The 21,716-nt window shown below is 44.7% G+C and overlaps 1 protein-coding gene across 3 annotated transcripts in view; it reads right to left on the reverse strand.

Annotated features, from left to right (window-relative positions):
* The window catches only part of HS1BP3 (HCLS1 binding protein 3), a 71,942-nt gene that overhangs the window by 35,596 nt on the left and 14,630 nt on the right, over nt 1-21,716 (reverse strand). For all 3 annotated transcript variants that reach the window (XM_038176433.2, XM_027455305.3, XM_027455306.3), the window contains exon 4: nt 20,434-20,656. In XM_038176433.2, coding sequence (XP_038032361.2) covers nt 20,434-20,656 — 223 coding nt within the window. The remainder of the gene's footprint in view (nt 1-20,433; nt 20,657-21,716) is intronic.

Below are 21,716 nucleotides of genomic sequence, written 5' to 3' on the forward strand. Positions count from 1 at the left end.
AGGACAAGAGTGAAAAGCATGTGTCTTATGCTCTTATCGAAGAGTTATATTCCACAAGCTGAAGCTACAAGGCAGCTTTCACAGTAGGGCAGCATGAGTTATAAGGCAACAAGACTGCATAAAAAAGAAAATTTTGAGAACAGGACAAAGCCTTTAGATGAAAAGTCCAATTCAAACTACGCTGAAATATAATGCCTCAGGACAGCATGAATTCCCAAGAATTTCCCATATTTCAGGGATCTCTACTCCTAGCAGACATGACCCTAACATTTCTAAGGTATCCCCTTTGAGTGCCTCTTACAATAAAACATCTCATCTTCTCCTTTGCTGAGAACAGGTCAGGTTTCAGCCTAGAGCAAACCCAATTATCAGCACTTAACATGCCATAGTCATCAAACTACGAACTAGGGTCAAAAGATTACATGTACATTCCAGCTCCGTTAAAGAACCTTGCAAAGTCCTCTTCTGAATACAGCTGCATGCAAAGAGTGGAGTCCAGTTACTTCCACAAGCTTATTATCAAGAAAAGAGAACCTACAGATGACATTTATTACCTTGCTACCACCACTGCGTCTCTTGGCAACAGGGAAGGCCGCACTTCAGAGGCCTAGGAGCGAGCCTCATGTAGAACTTAAGTACAGCCTTAACACAGCCTATTCAATATACTAAAGATATCGGTAGTTGTCAGTGACAGCTTGCTGACTTATTTACAACACAAAAAGCGTTTTTTTTTGCATTTATATTCATTATGGATATGCCTTGAGTGACTTTGGAGCCTGAGCTACTCTTGAAAGGTTGGCTCCAAGGCCCCGTTTCTAACTAAAGCAGTGGTAAAAAAGCTTTCTTCCAAAAAACTTACAAAATCTATAGTAATAACACCTACAAGCCAGATAGATTTCACTGGGGATTTCTACACAAACTTAAAATTATTGCTTTATTAACTGTGGTAAGAAATCTATCACTCAAATGAGCCTTGGCATCAAAAGAAAAGGTAAAAAATGAGAGTGATTATACAGAAAAATAGAAGCAGAAGAACAGTGAGATCGAGTCGTATAGAGTTGGCAAATTGATCAAAAATAGAATTAGTAGATTAAAAGAATCCAATCTACTAGGGAAGGAAGAACCTTTATTTTCAGAATCCATGCCTTGTAATGTAGTCTTTGAAATCAATGACAATATTGATGAGGATTTGCAGAGTGCCAAAATGATGATTTGCTAACCTGCAAAGTGCCAAAATGTCTTTGATAAGATTCCTTGTCCATCCAGAGAGCTACAACAGCTCTCCTGATGCATGACAGCCTCTTATGCCACAGGTACTTACACATGAGCCAGTGCATTTCCAAACAGCTCTCTATCCCAGTGAAGTTACCAAGAAGTTTACTAATCGTGAGCTCAACTATTTGCAGGAAAGTGTATCAGAATGGTGGGAAACATCAAGGAAAGGGAAGAGAACCATAAAACAGCATCATAAAGAATAACACATGACCCAAAATGAAGTGAACTGCAAGGCCTTAGTAACAACCCTCTGTTTAGTCTAGCCATCAAACCAGCCCATTTACACTGTCTTGCTTTCTATTTTGCCAGGGGACTCCATTGGCACTTACAGGGCGCAGGGCCAAACCCACAGGGCTCTACTACCAGTAGGAACACGAAGAAGTTGTTTTTCTGCCTTCAAGTCACTTCCCCTCAGTGCCCTTCTAAGGAAGCCAGGGCTGGAGAGCCAAGCCATTCCGTACATATCCGTGCTGGGACTCTGCTGAGGTCAGTCTCCAGCCGGGGAACAGGATTCCCACGGTTCTGTATTTAGCTGTGCCAGCCCAGGCTGTGCGCTGCCGAGCAGAGGTTAACAGATGAGAAAGGGTGTGTGAGAAGTTTCGGTGTCTGTCTGAGGTTCTGGTTTCACAATCAGCTTCAGCTGGCCAGACCGTGTGCTGACAGAGGTAGCTCTGCCTGCCCGCTCAACCCCAATCTTTCTATTCCTGCCACATCCCCACAAGCAGGGGACCAGGGACCTGAGCAGACAGTGAAACTACCTGCTGGTAGGCATGCAAGGATAGTTAATTTGATGATCATGATGTGCTAGGGTGCAGGAGGCCGGTGCAGAGATGCAGAGGTCTTTGGGAGGACAGAAATGCAAGAACATTTACTCTTCTGAAGTATTACTGTACTCAAGCCCTGCTCTTCATTAGCCCCTTCCTCATTCATCATACTCACAACCTTGGCATCTGACATTTTGAAACTACCTGCATCCAGCTGGCATAAAATGACCCTTGCCACTGCTATTTCTCCATTGCTGAAATAAGTGAACCTTGGAAACATTGCTCCAGTAAATTAAAAAAAAAAAAAAATGAAAACTAAACCAGCCCTAAAGCTGATGTGTCCTTCGTTCAGCTGAAGAGATTTCTGGAGCCATCCCTCCTTACCCAGCTGAACTCCCTGCCTTCCTGCAAAGCACTGCAAGAGTGGTTCCAGAAACACCACAGTCTTCTGCTCTGAGACCAAAAGGAGCCAAGCTGTCTCATAAATAAATGTAAATAAAGACTAGCCTCTGAACTGACACGGACCAAAACTAGACGACCTAAAATTAGGGAGTATGAATCTGCTGGTTGCTAGTCAGGTTACTGGGGCACTTGAAGGCTGAGGTTGCTGGCTCCCAAATGGTTCTCAGGTCACTCATGAAAGTGCCAACAAAACCCTGCACCCGGGAGACACCCACGTCCAAACCTACCCCATTTTGTGAGCGTGGTTCTCCTGTTATTGTTTACAGACACAATGTAGGTCACTCGTTTGGCAGCCTCCCTGTCTCACTGGCACATCAATAATGCAGAAGTTTTCTGGTCAGCTGCAAAAACAGCAACAGGGATGACTAAGACGCTCCGTGTGCGATCGCTGAGCTTTGAAATGTTGGACCTTCACACCTACCACTTGGTGACACACAGCGTAAATCAAAGAGCTCTGGAGCACTGCGTGTCTGCTGTACAGGCAGGAGTCCCCAACCCATACTCACTACGGGGTTAAAACAGTTGTAATAAATACTTACACTAACTACCCTGTATACTTCTTCTGTACATTCAGAGTAATCTCAGTACGCAGACAAAAATTTTCTAAACTCTTTATTCTGAAAATCTGACCATTTATTTTTACAGGAATAAGATTATGCTCCAGGAAAGGAATGTTACAGTAACATAAAAAAAGACTTACGCAGAATATACGTGCTCACGTCTTAGGAATCCATGAAATTTTACAAGGAAAGAGCTCAGCAATAGGAACAGGCACCGCAGCTCCCACACATCTACGTTCAGGCTCAAACAAAAGAACGACTGCTAAAATAGCAGCAATATTAGCACATCTTCTTGCAAACCGTTTCTGAAAAACAAAGATCCTATACACTAGTTCCTGCAGAAAACAAAATGTCATCTGCCGCTTTCTTTTCATTCAACAGTGCTCATTTTCCAAAGCTGCCTGATAACACCAGACAGGACAAAAGGGGTCATTCTCATCCGCTCTGGGCAAGGGATGCAGAAGAGAAAGTCTCAGCCAGTCGGCCCAGCACAGCCTGGCTGCTGAGCATTAAGCAACCGTGACAAGTGCTGGCTGCAGGGATATTTTACCTCACACAGTCATCTCTTTTTCCAGAGGCATCACAGTAACTTACAGTGTTTTAACTGGCCCTGGCATATCCCAAAATAAGATAATGTATAATAGATGGAGTAAATGTCCTAGCAGAAATCATTTGGAAGAAGAGCATTAAATTGCAGACGAAGTTTCCTCTGCTCCATCCCCTGGATTAGGTTAGCCTTGGACTATTGTTCCAACAGAGCAACAGATGGAAAGAAAGCCTGAAGGACTACATTTTTAAGACTTCAGCTCCCATCTAGGGACCCGCTTTTGTGGAGAGATCTTTCCAAGGGCACAGCACTCAGGAGTACCTATTCTTCAAAAAGGAAGCCAAGCATTTTTTTAAATCTGTCCTTAAACTTTCTGATGATATCCTTTTTCAATATAATTCAAAAACAGACAACAAGAGCACAGACTGACAACTTCTGTTCAGTGTACAGCTTTTTAGTGTGTAGTTTTGTTATCATTTTCATTTGATCTTGCAGACTAAACCAGAATGCGCGACTTGTTGAAACAAGTTAAGGACAACCAAAAAACAAGTTTCAAAATATAACCATGCACAAATGAAACCACAGCAAGGACACTGGTTCAGAACAAGACAGCAATAATAAAGTGGCTGTCAACAGAGCCAATTATGCCGCAAAAAATCCAGAACTACTCACTAGTATTTGGGGCTTTATCTGCAAAGAAGCAGAATGGTACCTTCAGGGTTTCTGATGACAGGGAAGTATCTCTTTTTCTAATACCCATGTTAATGATGCATGTTTTCAAATATGCAACACCAGATAACATGCACTAACATGTTTTGGAAAAGATAGCCAAACATCTTTCCGCACCCTCGATGTAACTACTCAACACGTTTTAGAACTTCAGGGAGGTTACAGAGTGCTAAAAATAAAGCCAGTGTTAGGAAACTGCACCACAAAGAAGCACGGGGCTGATGAGCATCTCCCTGATGCTGGGTAAAGGCAAAGAAAGGCATATAATCAGATGTAGCCAGTGAGTAATTAAAAGAGCATTCAGCTGCTGGAGACTTGCCAGAATCATGCTGTTGGGTTTTTTATGACACTACAGGACTGGTTATTAATGGTACCTTACCCAGGTATCGAGGTCCTGAGGCTTCCCACCTTTTTCTTCCAAAACAGGCCCAGGACAACGAAAGCACTATCACCCATCTTCTGCGGACAGGGAGCTCACTGCAGCATTGCAGGTATCTGTTTCTCTGCAGAGAGTGAGCCTGAGATATCTCTATGTCTAACTGAGGCACTCAGATGCATCGAGCTAGGAGGGATGAAACCAGAAGGCTTTCTTTTTGGTTAGCTCTTCACTGCTGTCTTGGAATGAGGGTGAGAGAATCTCATGTCTTGCTGTGCAGTCTATGGATTGTTACAAGAGTGACCAGGCAAGAATCGGCATTGGGGCTTGGCATATACCATCTTTTTTTATGTCTCTAACTCTTTTTCTCTATTTGTGTTCGTGGTAGGACTCGATTTCAAATTGATAAGAGAAGAAAAGCATTGATTATTGCTCTGCTTCCCTTTCCTGGAGCACCTTCTCTTTTCCCTGTGCCAAGTCCTTGTAATTTCTGCCCGGGATCACCCTGTCTCTTTTTCATCTGTCCTCAACCCATTTCTCCAAATTTCGGGCCAGTATCAGGAACTTTCTTGCTCCATCTCCAGGATCTGCAGCGTTGCACTTGCTCCAGGCCTCCTGGTCATCTTCAGGCCTCTTCTCCCCTCATCTGCATCATGTACCCTCCACTCCTCTATGCTGGTCTCTTCTTTTTCTGCTTTAATTCTAAAGTTTACTATTGTTGGTCAAATTCTGCTTTTGAAAAAGACCACAGGCTGCAAGTGAAGGGGAAAACAGGAAGCTGCAATGGACAAGGAGGAAAACAGAAGGGAGGGGAAAGAGAAAAGAAGACGAAATTAAGCATAAAAAACAATAGGCAAGTTAGCAAAGGAAGAGAAAAGGAAGAGTTTGAAGCTGATCGAAAATGATAACCAGCTATAATTGCTGACCACCAAAAATAAACAAGCGCGTTTACAAGTTAGTTTTCTATAAAGACAAAACACATGTTAAATGTTAAATAAATATAAAATCTTTCTGGAGACAGGAAGCTTTATAAGGAAAAAATTAGGAAGAACAGTTTGGACTTAACCTAGTCTACCAAATGTTAATCCTTGGTCTATTTCCTTTAAGGTCCCTGTCCAAGCAAATGGAGTTACTTCCAGGAATTGGCCCTAGATCTATATTTTGACCCTAAAAAAAATACACCGCAACAACAAAAAAATTCATTCTCTTCCACTATTTAATAATTGCTACAGGTCTGTACGTCCTAAGGCAGGAACTCTGTGGGCAAGTTCTCTGCTGCACACCTCTGAAGGGGTCTATCTACCCGCTGTACAACTCAGCAACAACATGTGCCACTTGACAGGAATGTGAATAGGACAACTGTAATGAAATCAACCGGTCAGCACTGTCCCTTTATGAGACGTTTTTCACAAAATGTCCTGAGCAGCTTTACAGTCAAAGTCAACTGAGCTGAAATGAAGAGGGCATGAAAAAAACTGGCTAGTGAGCATGTGTCTGTCACATGCTCAACAGATTCAGGAGAAAATACAAAAAAAAGGGCACCAGAAATAGGGACTTTATGGTAATGAAAGCATACACAGTTTGGGTGATAACCAGTGGTCATACTGGAAACCTCTACACTCAGCCCCTTTCTTTTATATTTGAATTTCCACAGGATGTCAAATTTCTGGAATAAGATTGCTGGGACACTTAAAGGTCTCTGAATTTAGAACAACAATTACCTTAAACATTGTGATGAGAATTCTTAAAAGTAGCAAGTACAAGTGACAAATGCAAACAACAATTGCTTTGGAGAAGTGAGTGGTTTCTTCAACACTGAAATGCTGAAAAAAGCCAATTCACACACAAGTATACCACTGGAGCTTCTTGTTGGACATATTTTAGTAATTTCTAAAAAGCACTGAACATGTGAGTAAATGATGCTGCACTTCCAGAAGTGTTGGGCATTCCCAACTCCAATCAGCAGGATCCGCAAGACCTTGGGGCCTCCTCCCAAGGACAAGCAGCCTGTGGCTATTCTCTGTCTGCTTTGCAAAGGTTTAGTTTCATGTTACCTGATCTTCATTTCCTGGCAAACAGAATGCTGGCATCTCCTGCCACCTCTGCCTGACAGCCTCCCAGCCTCGTATCGTGTTCCTCAGCAGGAGACAACTTCCCTTGTGCTGCTGCCTCAAGAGAATGCCCTCCTCACTGCATCCAAAAGCAGAAGTGGTACAAGAACACAAGACTGCAGGCACAAATCTCGTTTTAATCTGCCTGTGGACAGAGAAGCCCAAATAGATAACATGACAAAAGAGGATGTTTGTTCACTTCTAAAAACCTCTGGCCTCTCTAGTCCCAGAGTCTCCATGCATAACTGTGTGAAGGGCACCCTCCTTTTTTTTGCCTGGTACCTGCAGAGTCCAACCCTCAACCTATGAAAACCTCTAATGAACCTCAAATGATGTTCAAGGCACAAAAAAAAAGTGTCAGGCGCAAAAAATTGTGACATACCTGTCACACTACATTTAGAGGGCTCATGAAAAGCCGGAGGACTGGTGACCCAAGCAGTGAGCAGGCTCCGGCAGCAGCCAAGCAGGATTTGAGCTCAAAGGCAGACTGCTGTGAAGGAGCAGCATCTCCACTGGCTGATGACAGAGCCCGAGGAAGGAAGATGGGGCTGAGCCTGCTTTTCCATTGTCTTCCCCCCCAGGCGGCCCCCCTGCCATCCTGCTGTTCACAGAGGTCACTTCTTTCTCCGTGCTGCTCTGCCTTCCACACCATGGAGAAACAAACCTCTCACCACAATGCGGAGCTGGCTCCACGGGGAGTGAAATAGAGAAGGGCACAGCGAGGCATTGTCAGAGCTAAATGACACTGCTGTTGGGGATGCAACCCTGTGCTCCGGCTGCTGCCTCTCCGGCTGATCATGAGACCAAAATGCCTGCCATAAAAACGAAACGTGACTTTCTTGCCTAAAGGTGTTTTGTTTTGTTTTAAACAGAGGTAAGATAAAATTACCCTGGGTGAAATGTTCCCCAGGCCACAGATACACCTACTGCACGAAGCAAATTTTACTTGTGCTGTTGCAGACGCTGCTGGAGGTCAGACTGCAGGAGCAGGCACACCGGGGAGCGGGCAGACACAGACCTCTCCCTCCTCAGCAAGGCACCTGAGGCTCTGCAGAGGCAGCTGCCAAGGGGCTTCTTTCTGCTGCAAGCAGAAAAATAGCTGACGTAGTCCTCTGTTATTTTTTTAATTGGATTCCTGTTTACGTTTTTATCGGTAACTGGCCTGACTTCTCAGCACACGGGCTTTTGCAGCATCAGTGATTTCAGGGGCTGAGCGCCCAACTCGGTGCTCACAGCAGCTGCCTGCCAGGTGGGGTGGATGGGTTGGCCTGGGAAGCACGGCGAGGTCAGCCTGGATCACAGAAACCTGACAGATGCAAGCAGCCCACGAACACCCAGCTGAAAGCAAAAGAAAGCAGGAGCCTCTCCATGAGATGCAGGAGATCCAGCTCAGCGCTGCTGTTACTTAACAGCCACGGCAGCGCTCTAAAAGCATAACCCAAATCATTCTGCTCCTACTGACAAAAATCCCTGGGCTCTGCTCACCCGGAGCGCCGCTTGCTACTCCCCCAGCACTTTTCAGAGACTGCAGCTGGATGATCTCGGTGCGGCCTCCAACTATCATCTCATCCCCCTGGGAATTATTACTCTGCACCAGTGATGTGAGCCTGCGGCTCCACCCCACTGATTCATTACCGGCGCTGCTCCTCGCTCCCATTAACTACCTGATGATGTGCTACCGCCAGCTGCCTCCCTTGGGGCCAGCAGCATTTGAAATGCTGAAGATCCAGGCACTGCGAGGGATGCCAGAGAGAAAATGGAAGAGAGAACAGAGCTTTGGGTAGAAACGCTGGTAAACGTCTCGTGTTTTCAAATCCCAGGCTATACGAGACCTCATGGAGAGCTCTTCTCATGGAGGATTAGCTGCTGTTGGTTCACGGTGTGAGCCTGGGCAAGTAACTTCATCTTTTGGGCCAGTTTGCTGTCTCACGAATCCTGACTGGACTCAAATTATATTAGTATATGAGTATATTTACATCTGGGGAGCACCTGGTATAATTAAAACAGTAAGTTGTCAAGATGTGGGAAATGAACTGGAGTTGGGCAAGGGGAATCTTTCATTGAATACACAGGGGAAGCAGAATTTATATCAGTGATCTGTGTCAGGAGGAGGGAACTAGTGGGAAAGCGATAAAACAATGCTGGTGACAGCAGGGGAGCAGCAATTACAAATAACTGCACCATGTTTTACGCTCCCACTCCCCGCTGTTACAATGGCTGTGGCAATGCTGGTGGAAAGAATGATGATTTCATACGGAAAACACATCCCCAAGCCATTTCAGGGCCTGGGTTCATAAGGAAAAATACTACAGCTGACCTTTCACATGCCACATGGCTAGGAGAGAGAACCAAGGCCATGGGACCAGTGTGGCTGCAGCCATATGATACAGCACACACTGCCACGATGCCCAGTGCTGACTGCTGGGGCTGCCTGGTGCCCCTCACCGAGCCACTCTGCACGGCCCACCCGTCTCCCTTCTGCCCCCAAGGAGGACACTGCTACCTGCCTGGGATCTCCCCGAGGAAGGGAAGGAGCTCGAAGCCAGCAGAAATCCGCAGCAGAGATGCCATGAACAGAGGAGGCAGCACATACATGCACAGGGCTAGGGCAGTGCTGTATCCTCTTCGCGTTGGGTCTTCCCCTTCTCTGTGCAGCACCCCTGTAATTGTTATTCTACATCTGGTTTTCAGATGGTTTTGAGATGCCTGAAATAATAGGAGGGTTCTGCTAGAGCCCTGCGAAGCGACAGCCTGAGATGGAGGGTGCTTGACATGCCTTGAGCATAGAAAGAAGGCACGTGGTGGTGTTTGAAGGTGCAAAGCTTGGATCAGATATTGCCAGAGGACTGTGGATGGAGATAAACCTCATGCAGTCTTCTCCACGTTGCCTTTTGGAAACAGCCTGGGAAGGTGTCCTGTGTGGCTGCCCCTCCCAGAACTGATAAGCAGAGAGCAGAGGGAGCCTGTCCTTCACCACGCTGTCTATTTGTCCATGGGGTTCAAGAATCCCTTGGCATCTTACCTATCACCCATCGGTAACATCTCCTTACAGTGCACAGCAGCAGCACGGAGCCTCCCCTCCCTCGAGCAATGGCACTGTGCTGCCAACAGCTGGCAGGCGCCCTGCAAACACAGCCAGCTCCTCCACGAGGCAGGAAGAGTGAAGGATCCGACGTCTCCTTACATCTCCCACCACCTCCCAGGGGCTTGTTACCAGCAGGCTGCAACATTTTGGGACAGCCCCCAAACACCTCGCAGCCTTTCAGAGCTTACTCTCACTGCACCTCTCTGCAGCAGCGAACGCTGACGATCTTTTGTTCACAGATTGAGAACAAAACGAGGTTCCAAAAACCAGAAGTGAGCAGCCTACAGCCTAAACAGGATGTCTTTGAAACAGAGAATTGAAACTAATTCCCCCGAGACCTTGGCCAGCAGCTCTGGACCGCATGCTTCTCCTTCCCATCCGAGCATCCTGCCTTGCATGGCACTGCCCTTGTCTCTTGGCAGCAGGGCTGAGCAAATAAAAACAACTCCGATTAGTTAGGGGGTTGCTGGAAGAGCCCCTGAGGGAGGAAGGGAGGGTCAGCCCTCAGGAGCCTTTTTTGCTTATGCTTGCTTTTTTTTTTTTAGTGTATTACAGGAACACTGGTGCCATGCCTCTGTCACTCATAACCAAGCCGAGGAAGATGGATGACGGAGAAACAAGTTTCCAGGACAAGATTGTCATACACAGGAACAGCCAATGCTGGCAGATCACCCATCACGCTGATGAAAAATGAGACATCTTTAGCAAATGGGTCTAGATAATGTTGTAAGGTGGTTTTGAGGGCAAGACATTGTGTTTTGTGCTTAATGATGCCTTCAAAAATGCCTCAGATGCGATTATGGACAAAAAGCAATAAAGCAAGGCAGAGAAGAGGCTTGGAAATCTTCCATTCGAGCCACTCTGACCAGTTTGTGTGCCATGCCAAGGCAGTAGCAGTTATTACAGAAAATCATGGTTCAGAGAGCAGACCTCAGGAAATTGCCTATACTAGCAAAAACCCAAGCCAAGCCCTTTTCCAAGCCAGCTGAGACACCAGGGCTGGCCCCAGAGGCTGACCCCAGGGGCCAGGCTGCAAACTTGCTGCAAAAACGCCTTGGCACACGATGTCTGTCCTGCAAGTTTTGGGAATTATTGCTCCCCCAGATAATGCCTGGACATAGTTTAAGGATCACTACAGGCTCAGGGCCGTTTCTGGTTTGGATGTAGCCAGCTTGCTCTGGGTGTGGACTGGAGGTGGCCAGCTTACTTTGGGTAGCAAGTAAGTAAAGGCTTTTGGGTCTTACCCCAAAATTATTTAATGCAATAGAAATCCTTATTATCACACTGATGATAATTCCTATTAACAGCAATCTGAATGTCACGTTTCTGTGCAGAGGTGAACTTTTCCCCAGGCAGAGCTATGAAATCAGTTCTGTTCCTTCTACCAAAGGGATAACGGAGAGAGTAAACTTTTCAAGTAACGTAACTGAGATGTGACCTGAGAAACTCAAGAGCAGAATAAAGAGCTGCAGAGTCCCAGATGTGTGTCTATCCTTAAGGACATTCCTCCTTTTGCTGGCACTTCACATGACTCCAGATCTGGCCAAATGCTGCAAAGGGTAGGAGCAAGAGGCTGTGATCCCCCAGGTGTGTTAAGTAGTACCAGCCTGTAGCTACAATGGATAATTCATGCATTTTTGGCAAAGTTTTACAGACTGCTTCCAGAAATGGTTTTCCAAAAGCTAGTTCTTTGATCCTCTGAAACCAAGACAGAAATTTCTGCAGCAGGTCCGTGGGGAAAAGGGAACAATGGTTTTATTAAGTCTGCTGATTTAGGGATCTGACAGCATCAGATGAAAAGACAAGCAAGTCTCCCATCTCGATTTAAACAGAGCACACAGTCACCCCTCAGACAGCTTCTTCCAGAGCAAACCATTCTGTTATAGGAGGTGAACAAAAAAACAACAGAGCACCTCTGAATCCATCCCTCATTAGCAGTCTGTCTCATCTACATGCAGTTCCCCAGGCCTGCTGATTAAAGATTTCCCGTGCCTCGGTGAAAGGCGCAGGCTAATCGATGAGGTAATGCTTTTTTATTCTAATTAAGGACTTGAGTCATCCTATTATTGTAAAGTCCATGGAACAAAACATGTTTAAATCTGCCCCATTACATCATGCTCAATCCTCTTCCAAAGCCGAAATAATAAATAAATAAGAAAGCACACCACACTTTTGATTCTGTGTAGTGGTAAATTTATCCTGTACCCCTTCTGAAGGATCTCCTGCCTCCTACGAATCTATCTCGGCTAATGAAGGACTTGCTTAATGTGCCTGCAGAACGGCTCGTGGCAGCTTCTGCACGCCTGCATCGCTGTTCGGTTCCGCACTGCTACAGATGACCGCACACTGCTGTTAAAACAGGATGGGAAAACCAAAAGCTGAGAGTTCGCTTACAGGACTGTGGGAATTATCTGAAAGCTGGTGCCAGCTAGTGGCAATGTTATTTGGTGCCAGCTCCCCATCATTACTTGGCTCGAAAATTATTTCATATGCAGAAAAGTGCGTGGCAGGTTCACCTGCACTGTGCTTTAACGCATCGAAAACAGTAAACCAGGTCCATTAAAAATCCCATGCCATCTTCCCTAAAAGCAGCAGGATTTAATCCAGTGAGCTGGTTGAATTCCAAGCTGGGTGTTTGCATTCATACCGGCACCATTCCCCGTGCATTACCTGCTCTCTGCTCAGTGCTGATGCTGCTGTGAGCTGCTGCACTGAGCCCTCGCTGCGTTTTACCCCAGGTGGAGCTCCACTCGCCTTCTGCACGAAAACGGATGGCACGTTCCGGATGGCACGCACAGATGCAAGGCTGCGCAGCCTATAGAGCTATTTGCAGTCCTCTGGGTTTAGGTTGATGGTATAAACACAAAATTACTATTTATAAAAGCCATTTAAATATATGCAGTGCTCTAATCAGAAAGAAAATGAAGCACATTAAAATAATTACTCCAGCTCCCTCCCAGAGGAGCCTCACGTTCCAGCTGTGGATGTGCTGGAATCATTCAAGCCAGCCACGACAGAAACTCACCACTGAAGTTTAACTGAGGCAATTGCTTCAACATGCGAAGCAAAACCTGGGGAAACAATGACTGCATAATTTTATAGGGCCCCAAATCCAAGGCTCGATCAGGAAATACGAATGCAGATAAGGACAATGCTGGCATGGGGGAGGAATCTTAGAGGTTTTCCTTGGGTCAGGGAAGTGACTATTTGTAGAATAAAACACCGAGCAGCCAACTTCAGAGCTGTGATCTGTGCATCCTCTCCTCTCCAGCAGTCTGAGTGCCCTAGCTCTGATCCCAAGGTACAGTTTCTTCTGCTTACCAGAGGTGGATACACAGAAGGTTTTTTACATTCACCCAGCAAATCTGTTCTCCTGAAGGATGTAACCCACAACTGCAAAACCAGAAAATCTCAGTTCTCCTGAATTCACTTACATTAAGCTAGCGACTACCACAGAAGAGCCATGAGAAGAAGGCTGAGTCCCTCACTCATCAGCCTCAGTTTCCCCGGTTGGGTAGTATGGCTACAAAAGCTTCTCAGTTCCACCCCACAGAGCCACGCAGACCCTGGTAGAGCTCTCCCAAGGAAAACATCTTCCCACACCCCAGAGCAATCACTCACGGGAGAAAACACTGAACTAATATGGATGTTTATGTGAGATTCAATAGCTAAACATATGTTCATTTTCCACTGTTTTCTTTCGATCACCCTCAACCTCCCATCTGGGGGGAGACAGCAAGTTTTGCAGAAGAGAAACACGTGGGAAGCTGAACTGAGGAGACGGGATTAGAGACAGAAAGAAAAAGAAAGCTCATTCCATGATCTGTATATGGGAAAAGAACACTCACAAGGCATCTATAAATATAAATGAACTTCAGGACAGGCAAACGGGAGAGACTGACTTGCTGCAAGGAGAGAGCATCCCTGCCATCCTGCGTTACTCCCTCTCCACTCAATTAAGCCATCTCCAAGGAAGGCTACGAGTTTGCCCCTAAGAAGTGTTGAGAACAGACAATTCTGTGAAAAGGACATAAGGCTCATCCTCTATTTGGATGGGCAGGTAATTCACACATTTTTGCTGTCTTTTCTTTTTTCCTTTCTTTGATGGGGAAGATTACTACATCAAACCATGTCCTTGGTTTTCGGAAAAAATTCAACTGCCAGAAATGTTTCAGTGGCAGGCCGATGGGCTTGTTTACTAGGATTTTGCACGTTGCCAATCCGACAGCAGCTGGATTGGACTTGAGACAAATACTTGTGTCACTTGGCAAAGTGCTGGCTGGGCATGCCTTGCAACCTCAACTTGTGACTCAACGAGTCGCAGAATATAAAGGTCTGCCTGTTCAAATATCTGAAGGCTTCACAGCTGCGAGCACGGATGCACACACTGCTAGGAAAACAAGGCTCTTTTTGTTTTTTGTTCATTGTTTTAACTATCTGAATTTCATTAAAGAAAACATAACCTGGATCTTCCCTCTTCTTTGATGTTCTGACACCTACACCTTCTCTCACGGTCGGGACAGACAGGCGAGCGTTTCTGCTGCTGTGCACGAATCCTGCTGGATTCAGAGAGGAAGCCATGCACTCACCTGGCCAGACCAAAACACAATTGTGAATTTACGAGTTGCTGAAGAGCAGGAGGATGCTGAGGAGTAGAAGTAGCAGCACAGGGTTACAATCCTGCCGACCAAGGAGCAGAAGACGCAGCAGCTGAACACACATTGTGACAAGTTTGCTCTAGACCATCTGTCCGGCAGCCAGCAGCTGAGCCATGGCACTGCTGCAGCCTGCAGATATTCTCGTCGTCCTTTGAGGCACAAACCCACCAGCAAGCACCCTGCCCTCACCGATTACAGCTCCGGGCATGCCATCAATAAAAACGCTTGGAAAGATGCAAAACGCAGGACTCCCCCGAAGCTGACTTCTGCCTCTGGGTGAGCCATTCGCAGCAGCCCAGCGTTTCTGGCAGAGGAAGCAAGATGAAATTTTGCCCCCAAAGACAAAAAGGCTGAGGCCAGCCAAAGGCACAACAGGGAAGAAAAGGAAAGGCAAGGGAACACTGGGATGATAGCTCAGGAGTCAAACCCTAGTGGGGCTGCCATTGGGATGCAACCCAGCAATAACTGCTGGCTCGTGTACCAGCAGCCCTCCTCCAGCAGCCCGCCTGGCTCTGCAGGGCTCTGGCACGGCCAGGGCTTGCTGCCCGGCTGCTTCCTCCCCACCAAGCTGTTGCTAAAAGCCATTGTCCACTCTGTCTGCAGCCAGAAAAGGTCCCGAGTCCTTTAATAATCCCCTTGCTAACCAAACCCAGTGATGATAAACCTCTGGCACCAGCGGTGGTTGAGCTTGACCGCAACAACAATGAGCTACAAGACTTAAAAACTTTTGGCAGTAGGATCCCAAAGGGTCAGCCCTCTCCGGCCCCATCCCTTCCGACTGGTGTCAGGAGTTAGCTCTATCTATGTTTATACCCAACAGATGCAAAGCTCCAATCCGTCCATGTGCCTTCATTCCTCTGGGAAGGGACGAAATGGGATGAGGAGAAGCCACAAGGGGAAATCCACTGAAACAATAGGAAAGGGAGAGAGTGGAGACAGAAGCTCTCACGGACCCACGAGGAGACAGAAGAGCCCTTGCCTGGGGAATACCCACCTCATGGCCCTGTGCAGTCTGCCAGGAAAAATTGTGGGCTGGAGGATGTGCTGTCACTGCAAGGTTTAGGGAGGCAAAGGAAAAAGGACGGAAGGGAGGGAACATGGAAAAGAGGCTCTGGTGAGGGGTGCTAAGAGCTGATGGAGGCAGGGAAGCACAGGAAAAGGTGGGTTCTCTGAGCTAGGGAACAAATATTACTTCACAATTTAATTGTAGCCAAAGAAATGCATGCACAGGGCTGCTGCATGCTTTAACCCATGAAGTCCTCCTGTTCTTTTTGCAAAATCATTGCTGCTGTGTTCAGAAAAGCTGGTTCTGAGTCATTTTAATCAGCTGCTGTATCAAGTTTATCGGGATAAATTGAATACAAGTAAGTCAGTTTTAAAGTGAGGGGAGAGATGTTAAAGCCCTTGACTTCAACCTACACGCAATAAAACCGTACAGTTCATCCACAGAAGGAGAAGACAAAAAAATAGCTCGCTTACTGTGATGTGATTTTAAAGTTGTTTTGAGATACAGAGTTAGAAATACCTAACATGGTCCTTCTTGGACCCAGTAGAAGAAGAATCCTCAACTGGTTGCCTGGATTCCCTACAGAAAGCAAAACCCTAGGAAACCCTCGGGGCAAATGGGGAAATGGAGAGCAAACAGGGCAGCAGGCAGAAAGCTAACCCTTGTGGACAGAGCTGCTCAGGGCTATTTATTTCATTTATTTATTTATTTATTTATTTTGTAATTTCTTCACACCCTGGGCCCGAGCACAGGTCCCTGGTGCTCCCCTGTCATGGGACAACCTGTCTTGTAACCCATCCTACCCACAGCCCAGGAGACAGCACAGGCCAGTAGCTATTTCCAGGGGCGTTCTGAGCACAGCACACCCCATATGGAGGGCAGGGGAACCTAATAGCACAGACGCAGCCAGATAATGCCCAGACAGCCTCAGCCAGCAGGGCCTGGCACTGCTGAGTTTACTAGCATTGATACCATCCAAGAACATCGCTTCACACTTCTCTTTGCTCCATGCAAATCTTTTCTTATACCATTGCACATTACACCTTTTTCCACTGCAGAATTTTCAGCAGTATCATCAAAAACATCCTGCCTGTGGATGAATAGCTCCTGCTATTCTCGTGGCTGTCTTCCACACCTTCTCCTTTAGAGGATTAGCCTCTTTTGGATCCAGTGCCCTTGCTTTTTTCATTCTTGAAGGCATTCCAGATGTAGAAACCCCTGCAATTGTGACTAGCCACACAGTAACATTTTGTAATTTACCAGAAAACTCTTTAAGATTCAGCACTGCTGAAAGATACTGCACCTCTAAAAACCAACACATATCGTTGAAAATGCTATTGTAGTCTATTGAGTACTTAAAAATAGATATCTGCAAATATTAAGACAGGTGGATTTAGAAAAGAGTAATAAACAGTATTATTGCTTTCATTTTAAGGACAACAACAGAGAAAAAAAGATAAGTGATTAACCTAATATTTTCCCTATGATGTAGAGTAAAATACCTATCTGATTTCCCACTCTAAAGGAATTAAAACATTTTAATAAAGGATTATGGCTTTCCAGAAAAAAATAATATATGCTAGTTTTAAAAGAGACACTTTGGCCAAGAAAGCCCTATAACAAGTAACCGCACACTTAGACCGCAAAATAAAAGGAAACAGCTAGAAATGTTCTGCTGCTACCAACGTGGGTACAATACATTCATTCCCCTCTGCACAGCTCATGTTAAAGGACTATCTTACTCAGTATGAGGAGTGCTTGTTCTTACAGGACCTGTATATTCTGCCCAAAGCTGAGAAGGTCTCTACAAACGTCCATAAGAACTTGCAGAGTAACTGGTGACAACACACTGGAATAAAAATACTCCAAACTCTCAAGAAAGGGAGAAAAGGAAAAAGCAGACCTTCTGAAAGCACGTTTCAGCTGAATTTCAGCACTACACCCCAGAAATGTAACCTCATTTTGAGTACCTCTCATTCTAGGAAGAAAAATTCCTGGAAAAAATAAGGGGGAACAGGGAGAGTTAAAAGCTGCAAACCTTATCAGAAGCATTATGGTTTTTGAAATGTTCCTGATTTGGACAAGAAAGCAATGCTTTCTGTTGTTAGGGATCCCAGACATGGTGCAAGAACACTCTGCAAACACGGAAAGTAAGCTTTTGAGCATGAGAACCGTATGGCAAAGAAGCACCAGGTAGGTTTGCAGGCCACACTTTACACCCACAGAAGCTGAAGAACATGGAATTGGCACGTGAGTCGCCCACCAGACATGAAAGAGCAGCTTGGCCCCAGCCCTGAATACAAGGAAGAGACCGGCACAACTGGGACATCTCCTTTAGGGAAAAGGAGCCTGCCATTACCAGCTTACACCTGGATGATCATCAGCAATATAAAAACAGAAAAAAAGGCCCTAGTTTAGCATATTACTCCTAAGGCCAGTACATTTAGCTGGATATCTGGTGGCTGAGCAGCACAGCAGCAGTGCTGGGCCCAATCCAAGTCGCAGCCTTCTGGCCCAGGAGGAGAAGTTGTTACCAAATGAAGCATGCTGACAACATATGGAGGCCTCTGCTACTGGAGCAGTTTCATCCTCATCCAGAAAGAAAGAAAAAAATGGTAAGATTATGCCAAACACACGATTCAGTTTAGGTCAGAGCTCTGCTACTCAAAAGAACCTTGGCTACCGCTACTGCTTGCAATGGACGCCAGTCCATTGTCCCAGTGCTGACTTTACATTTTTTCATTTTTTATTTTCTTTTTAAACAGGGGTAAGGATTGTGGATTTTTTTTTAACCTGAATTATGCATGTGTTAAGGAACTGTGTAGTACTAAACACATTTATCCAGTCTGTATCACCTAATTTTTTACTCATCCCCATCCCAACCTAACTTCAAGCATGCCTGAAGCTGTGAGTCCTCAAGTTCCCTCTTTAAAGCACGTAATCACCTATGATTTTGCGGGCATGGAAGATACACTACATTGGTCATTCCAGAAGTGGCCATTCACTGCCAATTAAGCTCCTGTCCTTGTCTTATCTTGACACCTGCTATTACTAGATGGCATAAAGCTGGGATACAATGCTTACATTCAATCTGCTACCACTGATCTGAATGAAAAATATCTTCTGTGGAAGCTGGGTGAGTTAGAGGAGAATAGAAACAATATTAAATCAGATTCAGGATTCTTATTTCCATGTTTATATTTCTGCTGTGACACTGTACATGTGAGATTTAAAAGCATAATAATAAATACATTCCGAGAGGCTTTTTATAGATAGCTAACCACTGACTTAGAGTGAAAAACATCTGACTGCATGACATGTCATGCTGCAGCACTGTACCACTTAATACCATATTTCTTCTTCTATAAACAAAATTATTCTGATTCACTAATAATTCTGTTCTCAAAAGGAATGGAAGCAATAAACTAAATGACTATTAAATACCAGATCTTTTCATCCTCCAATGCATTAAAAGAACAAAATAATCAGACTTTCAAATGCTATGTCAAACTGTGAGAGGCAGGAAAAAAAATCTCTTGCTTGTTTTGGCACAGCACATTCTTTACAGCTTATACTTGTTGTAAGTCTGAAAATACAACATTGCATTTGCTAACCCAATAGATCATTTTCCTATCCAAAAAAGGACAGCTTCTTTTATAAACTCTACCAACTAAGGACCATTTTGCGGGAAGTACTGCTTTATCAAGCTTTTCATTGTAAATAGCTGCTTAACTTTTTAAAACTCCTCTTCAACAAAGGAATGATTTTGATGCTGAGTAATTAAGCACATGCTTCGTCAAAAGGATAATATTTAAAGTTTCCTGGTGATATTTAAAGGATGAAATATCTTAAGTAAAAAGGACTCTGTCTGGATGCCAGCAATTAAACGTGGTTTTATTACCAGAAGCAAAGTCCAAATGGTGCTCCCAGAATTAATCATTTGTGGTTGACCTGACTTCAGTGTGAGAGACCCAGGTTTAGAACCTGGACTGAATGGCCACTCCACAAATAATTCAAGGTAACTGGGAAACACCAACAGAGAGTTCTGGCTTGTTACTATCAGTGCTTTTGGGGCCCCTCTACTTGGGCATCTAAAGCCTGAGAAGCACTAAAAAAAGTAGTCAATACTCATGATCCCAGCCACTAGGAAACTAAATTTGCTTTCAGGCTTTAGTAGTAAATTTGCTTCTCATGATTTTGGGAATTAAGTGAGAAATTCCATCTTGAAGTGGTGATAGCCTTCTGAAAATTATTGGGCAGGTAAGCAAACCCAGATACGAACTTCAGCAAGCTTTGATTCAATTATTCTGTTTCTCAGGCTGTTATTGCTTACACCTTAGAGGCATTTAGCTAGCACATGACATCTTCAGAAAAGGGCAGGAGGAAAGAAAGCCTATATGTGAACATCCTGATTGATGCATTGGCTCTTTTGGTCTTCACACTGCTGTAACTTCACATCGTTCTGGATACCAGCCAGCTCAGAAGCAGTTCCAGACACTGTTAACACCAGTGCACTCCAGAGAGGCACATCCAATGCAGCCCAGGGGCTTTATGTTTTGTGGTGGCACCCTGCAGTGTCCACTAAAGTGCCTACTGCAGCTGAGACTGTAATCAAGGCATTCTCAATGTCTCTCTCTCACCTGGATTCCCTCAGGCATGCACTAAAGAGGCACTACAAAGTCTCTTCCCTCTACAGAGGCACTTTGTCATGAACTGGATAGAAACATAATATGAGAGGCCTCTTCTCCTCGGTGAAATATTTTACAGAAAGGTTGGGATGAGAGGACAGTGACATGGAACAGCCTCATTTGCCTAGAAAATTGAGCTAAAAATTAAATAACAAAGGTATTGAGTCCATACCTGATTATACCAAGAGGGTCTAAATCTTCTTCCTCTTCTTCCTCCTCTTCCTCTTCTTTCTTCTCACATTTTTTGGCACCCTTCACTGATACAAGCTCTGAAATTAAGTCAGGTGTCTTTTCCTCTTTGAAAAAATCCAATGCCTCATTTTCTTCATCTTCTTTCTCTTTGTCATCAAGGATGTTTTTACCCTTGAAGTCAATGACACTGGTAGATTTTGTCCCTGCAAAATACAATTAAGGATGCAAAACTGAATACACGGGACAACAGTCATGTTTTATTTCATGCGTTGCACCTGTTTCTCATGATTTTGTTTGAGAAATGGTGTATATGATCAGCTTTTGTGAAACTCTTCCAGTATTCCCAATTCTCCCTTCTATCCACTGATGTATTGTCATATTTCTGGTCTGTTTACTGATTTAAAGAAGTCAAGTAGAGAAAGACAAAGGAAATGAACTTTATCTAAAACACATGCTTATTTATGTTCCTTCTATAGTCAATGAAAACAATAGAATTTTCAGCTGGTGACTCATTGCATCCAAAGACAGTTGTCTGAGAACAAGTATCCCTCTGAAGTGCCTGTTTCTCTCCGTTGGCTACAGAGGGGCTTAAATACTCTGCTCAGATGTAGATAGCTAAAGAACACTTTTTGTTACTAATTTAATTCATCTGGGCTAAAAGTACAGCACTAGATAGCATGAGAAATAGTTTCCAAGGTAGCTCTTTGATTTACACGCAAAAAAGAAGCCTGAAGTTCTAACTTCCTTCAGTATGCAAGATGGAAACTGAAATACACACTTTGGCCAAGTCTTCTCACCATACTTGATATATGCAAAGCCCAGAAGAATGAGGAGAACATAACTGTTCCGTGCTGTGGAATCTCTGGATGTTCGGGAAACTATTCTAAAGTAATGAGACTAGCTAAAAATAGGCTAGCATAAAAACAAAACAAAACAAAAACACTATTGATAAATAAAATTCATGGCTTCATCGTTTTGACTATTAAACTGACATGGCAAGTGAGACACATCTCATCCAGCTTTTCATGCTTGCATGTACCTAATCACCTAGGGTAGAATTCAAAACCAAATGTGTGTGCCTACACTGAACAATTGGTCTTTTCCTCCCTTTATAGGCAAGGGAGTGCTGGTCAGGGTAGGCAGTGGAGGCTAGGATGCTGCATGTAGACATCTATGTTTTACCATGTTAGTTCTACCTAAATACCTCAGAATATATTGACTGTATCTCCAATGTCTGTCAGGAAGGAACACTAGCTTGAGGAT

The sequence above is a fragment of the Anas platyrhynchos genome, chromosome 3 (genome assembly GCF_047663525.1).
Source record: "Anas platyrhynchos isolate ZD024472 breed Pekin duck chromosome 3, IASCAAS_PekinDuck_T2T, whole genome shotgun sequence".
Taxonomy (NCBI): Eukaryota; Metazoa; Chordata; class Aves; order Anseriformes; family Anatidae; genus Anas; species Anas platyrhynchos.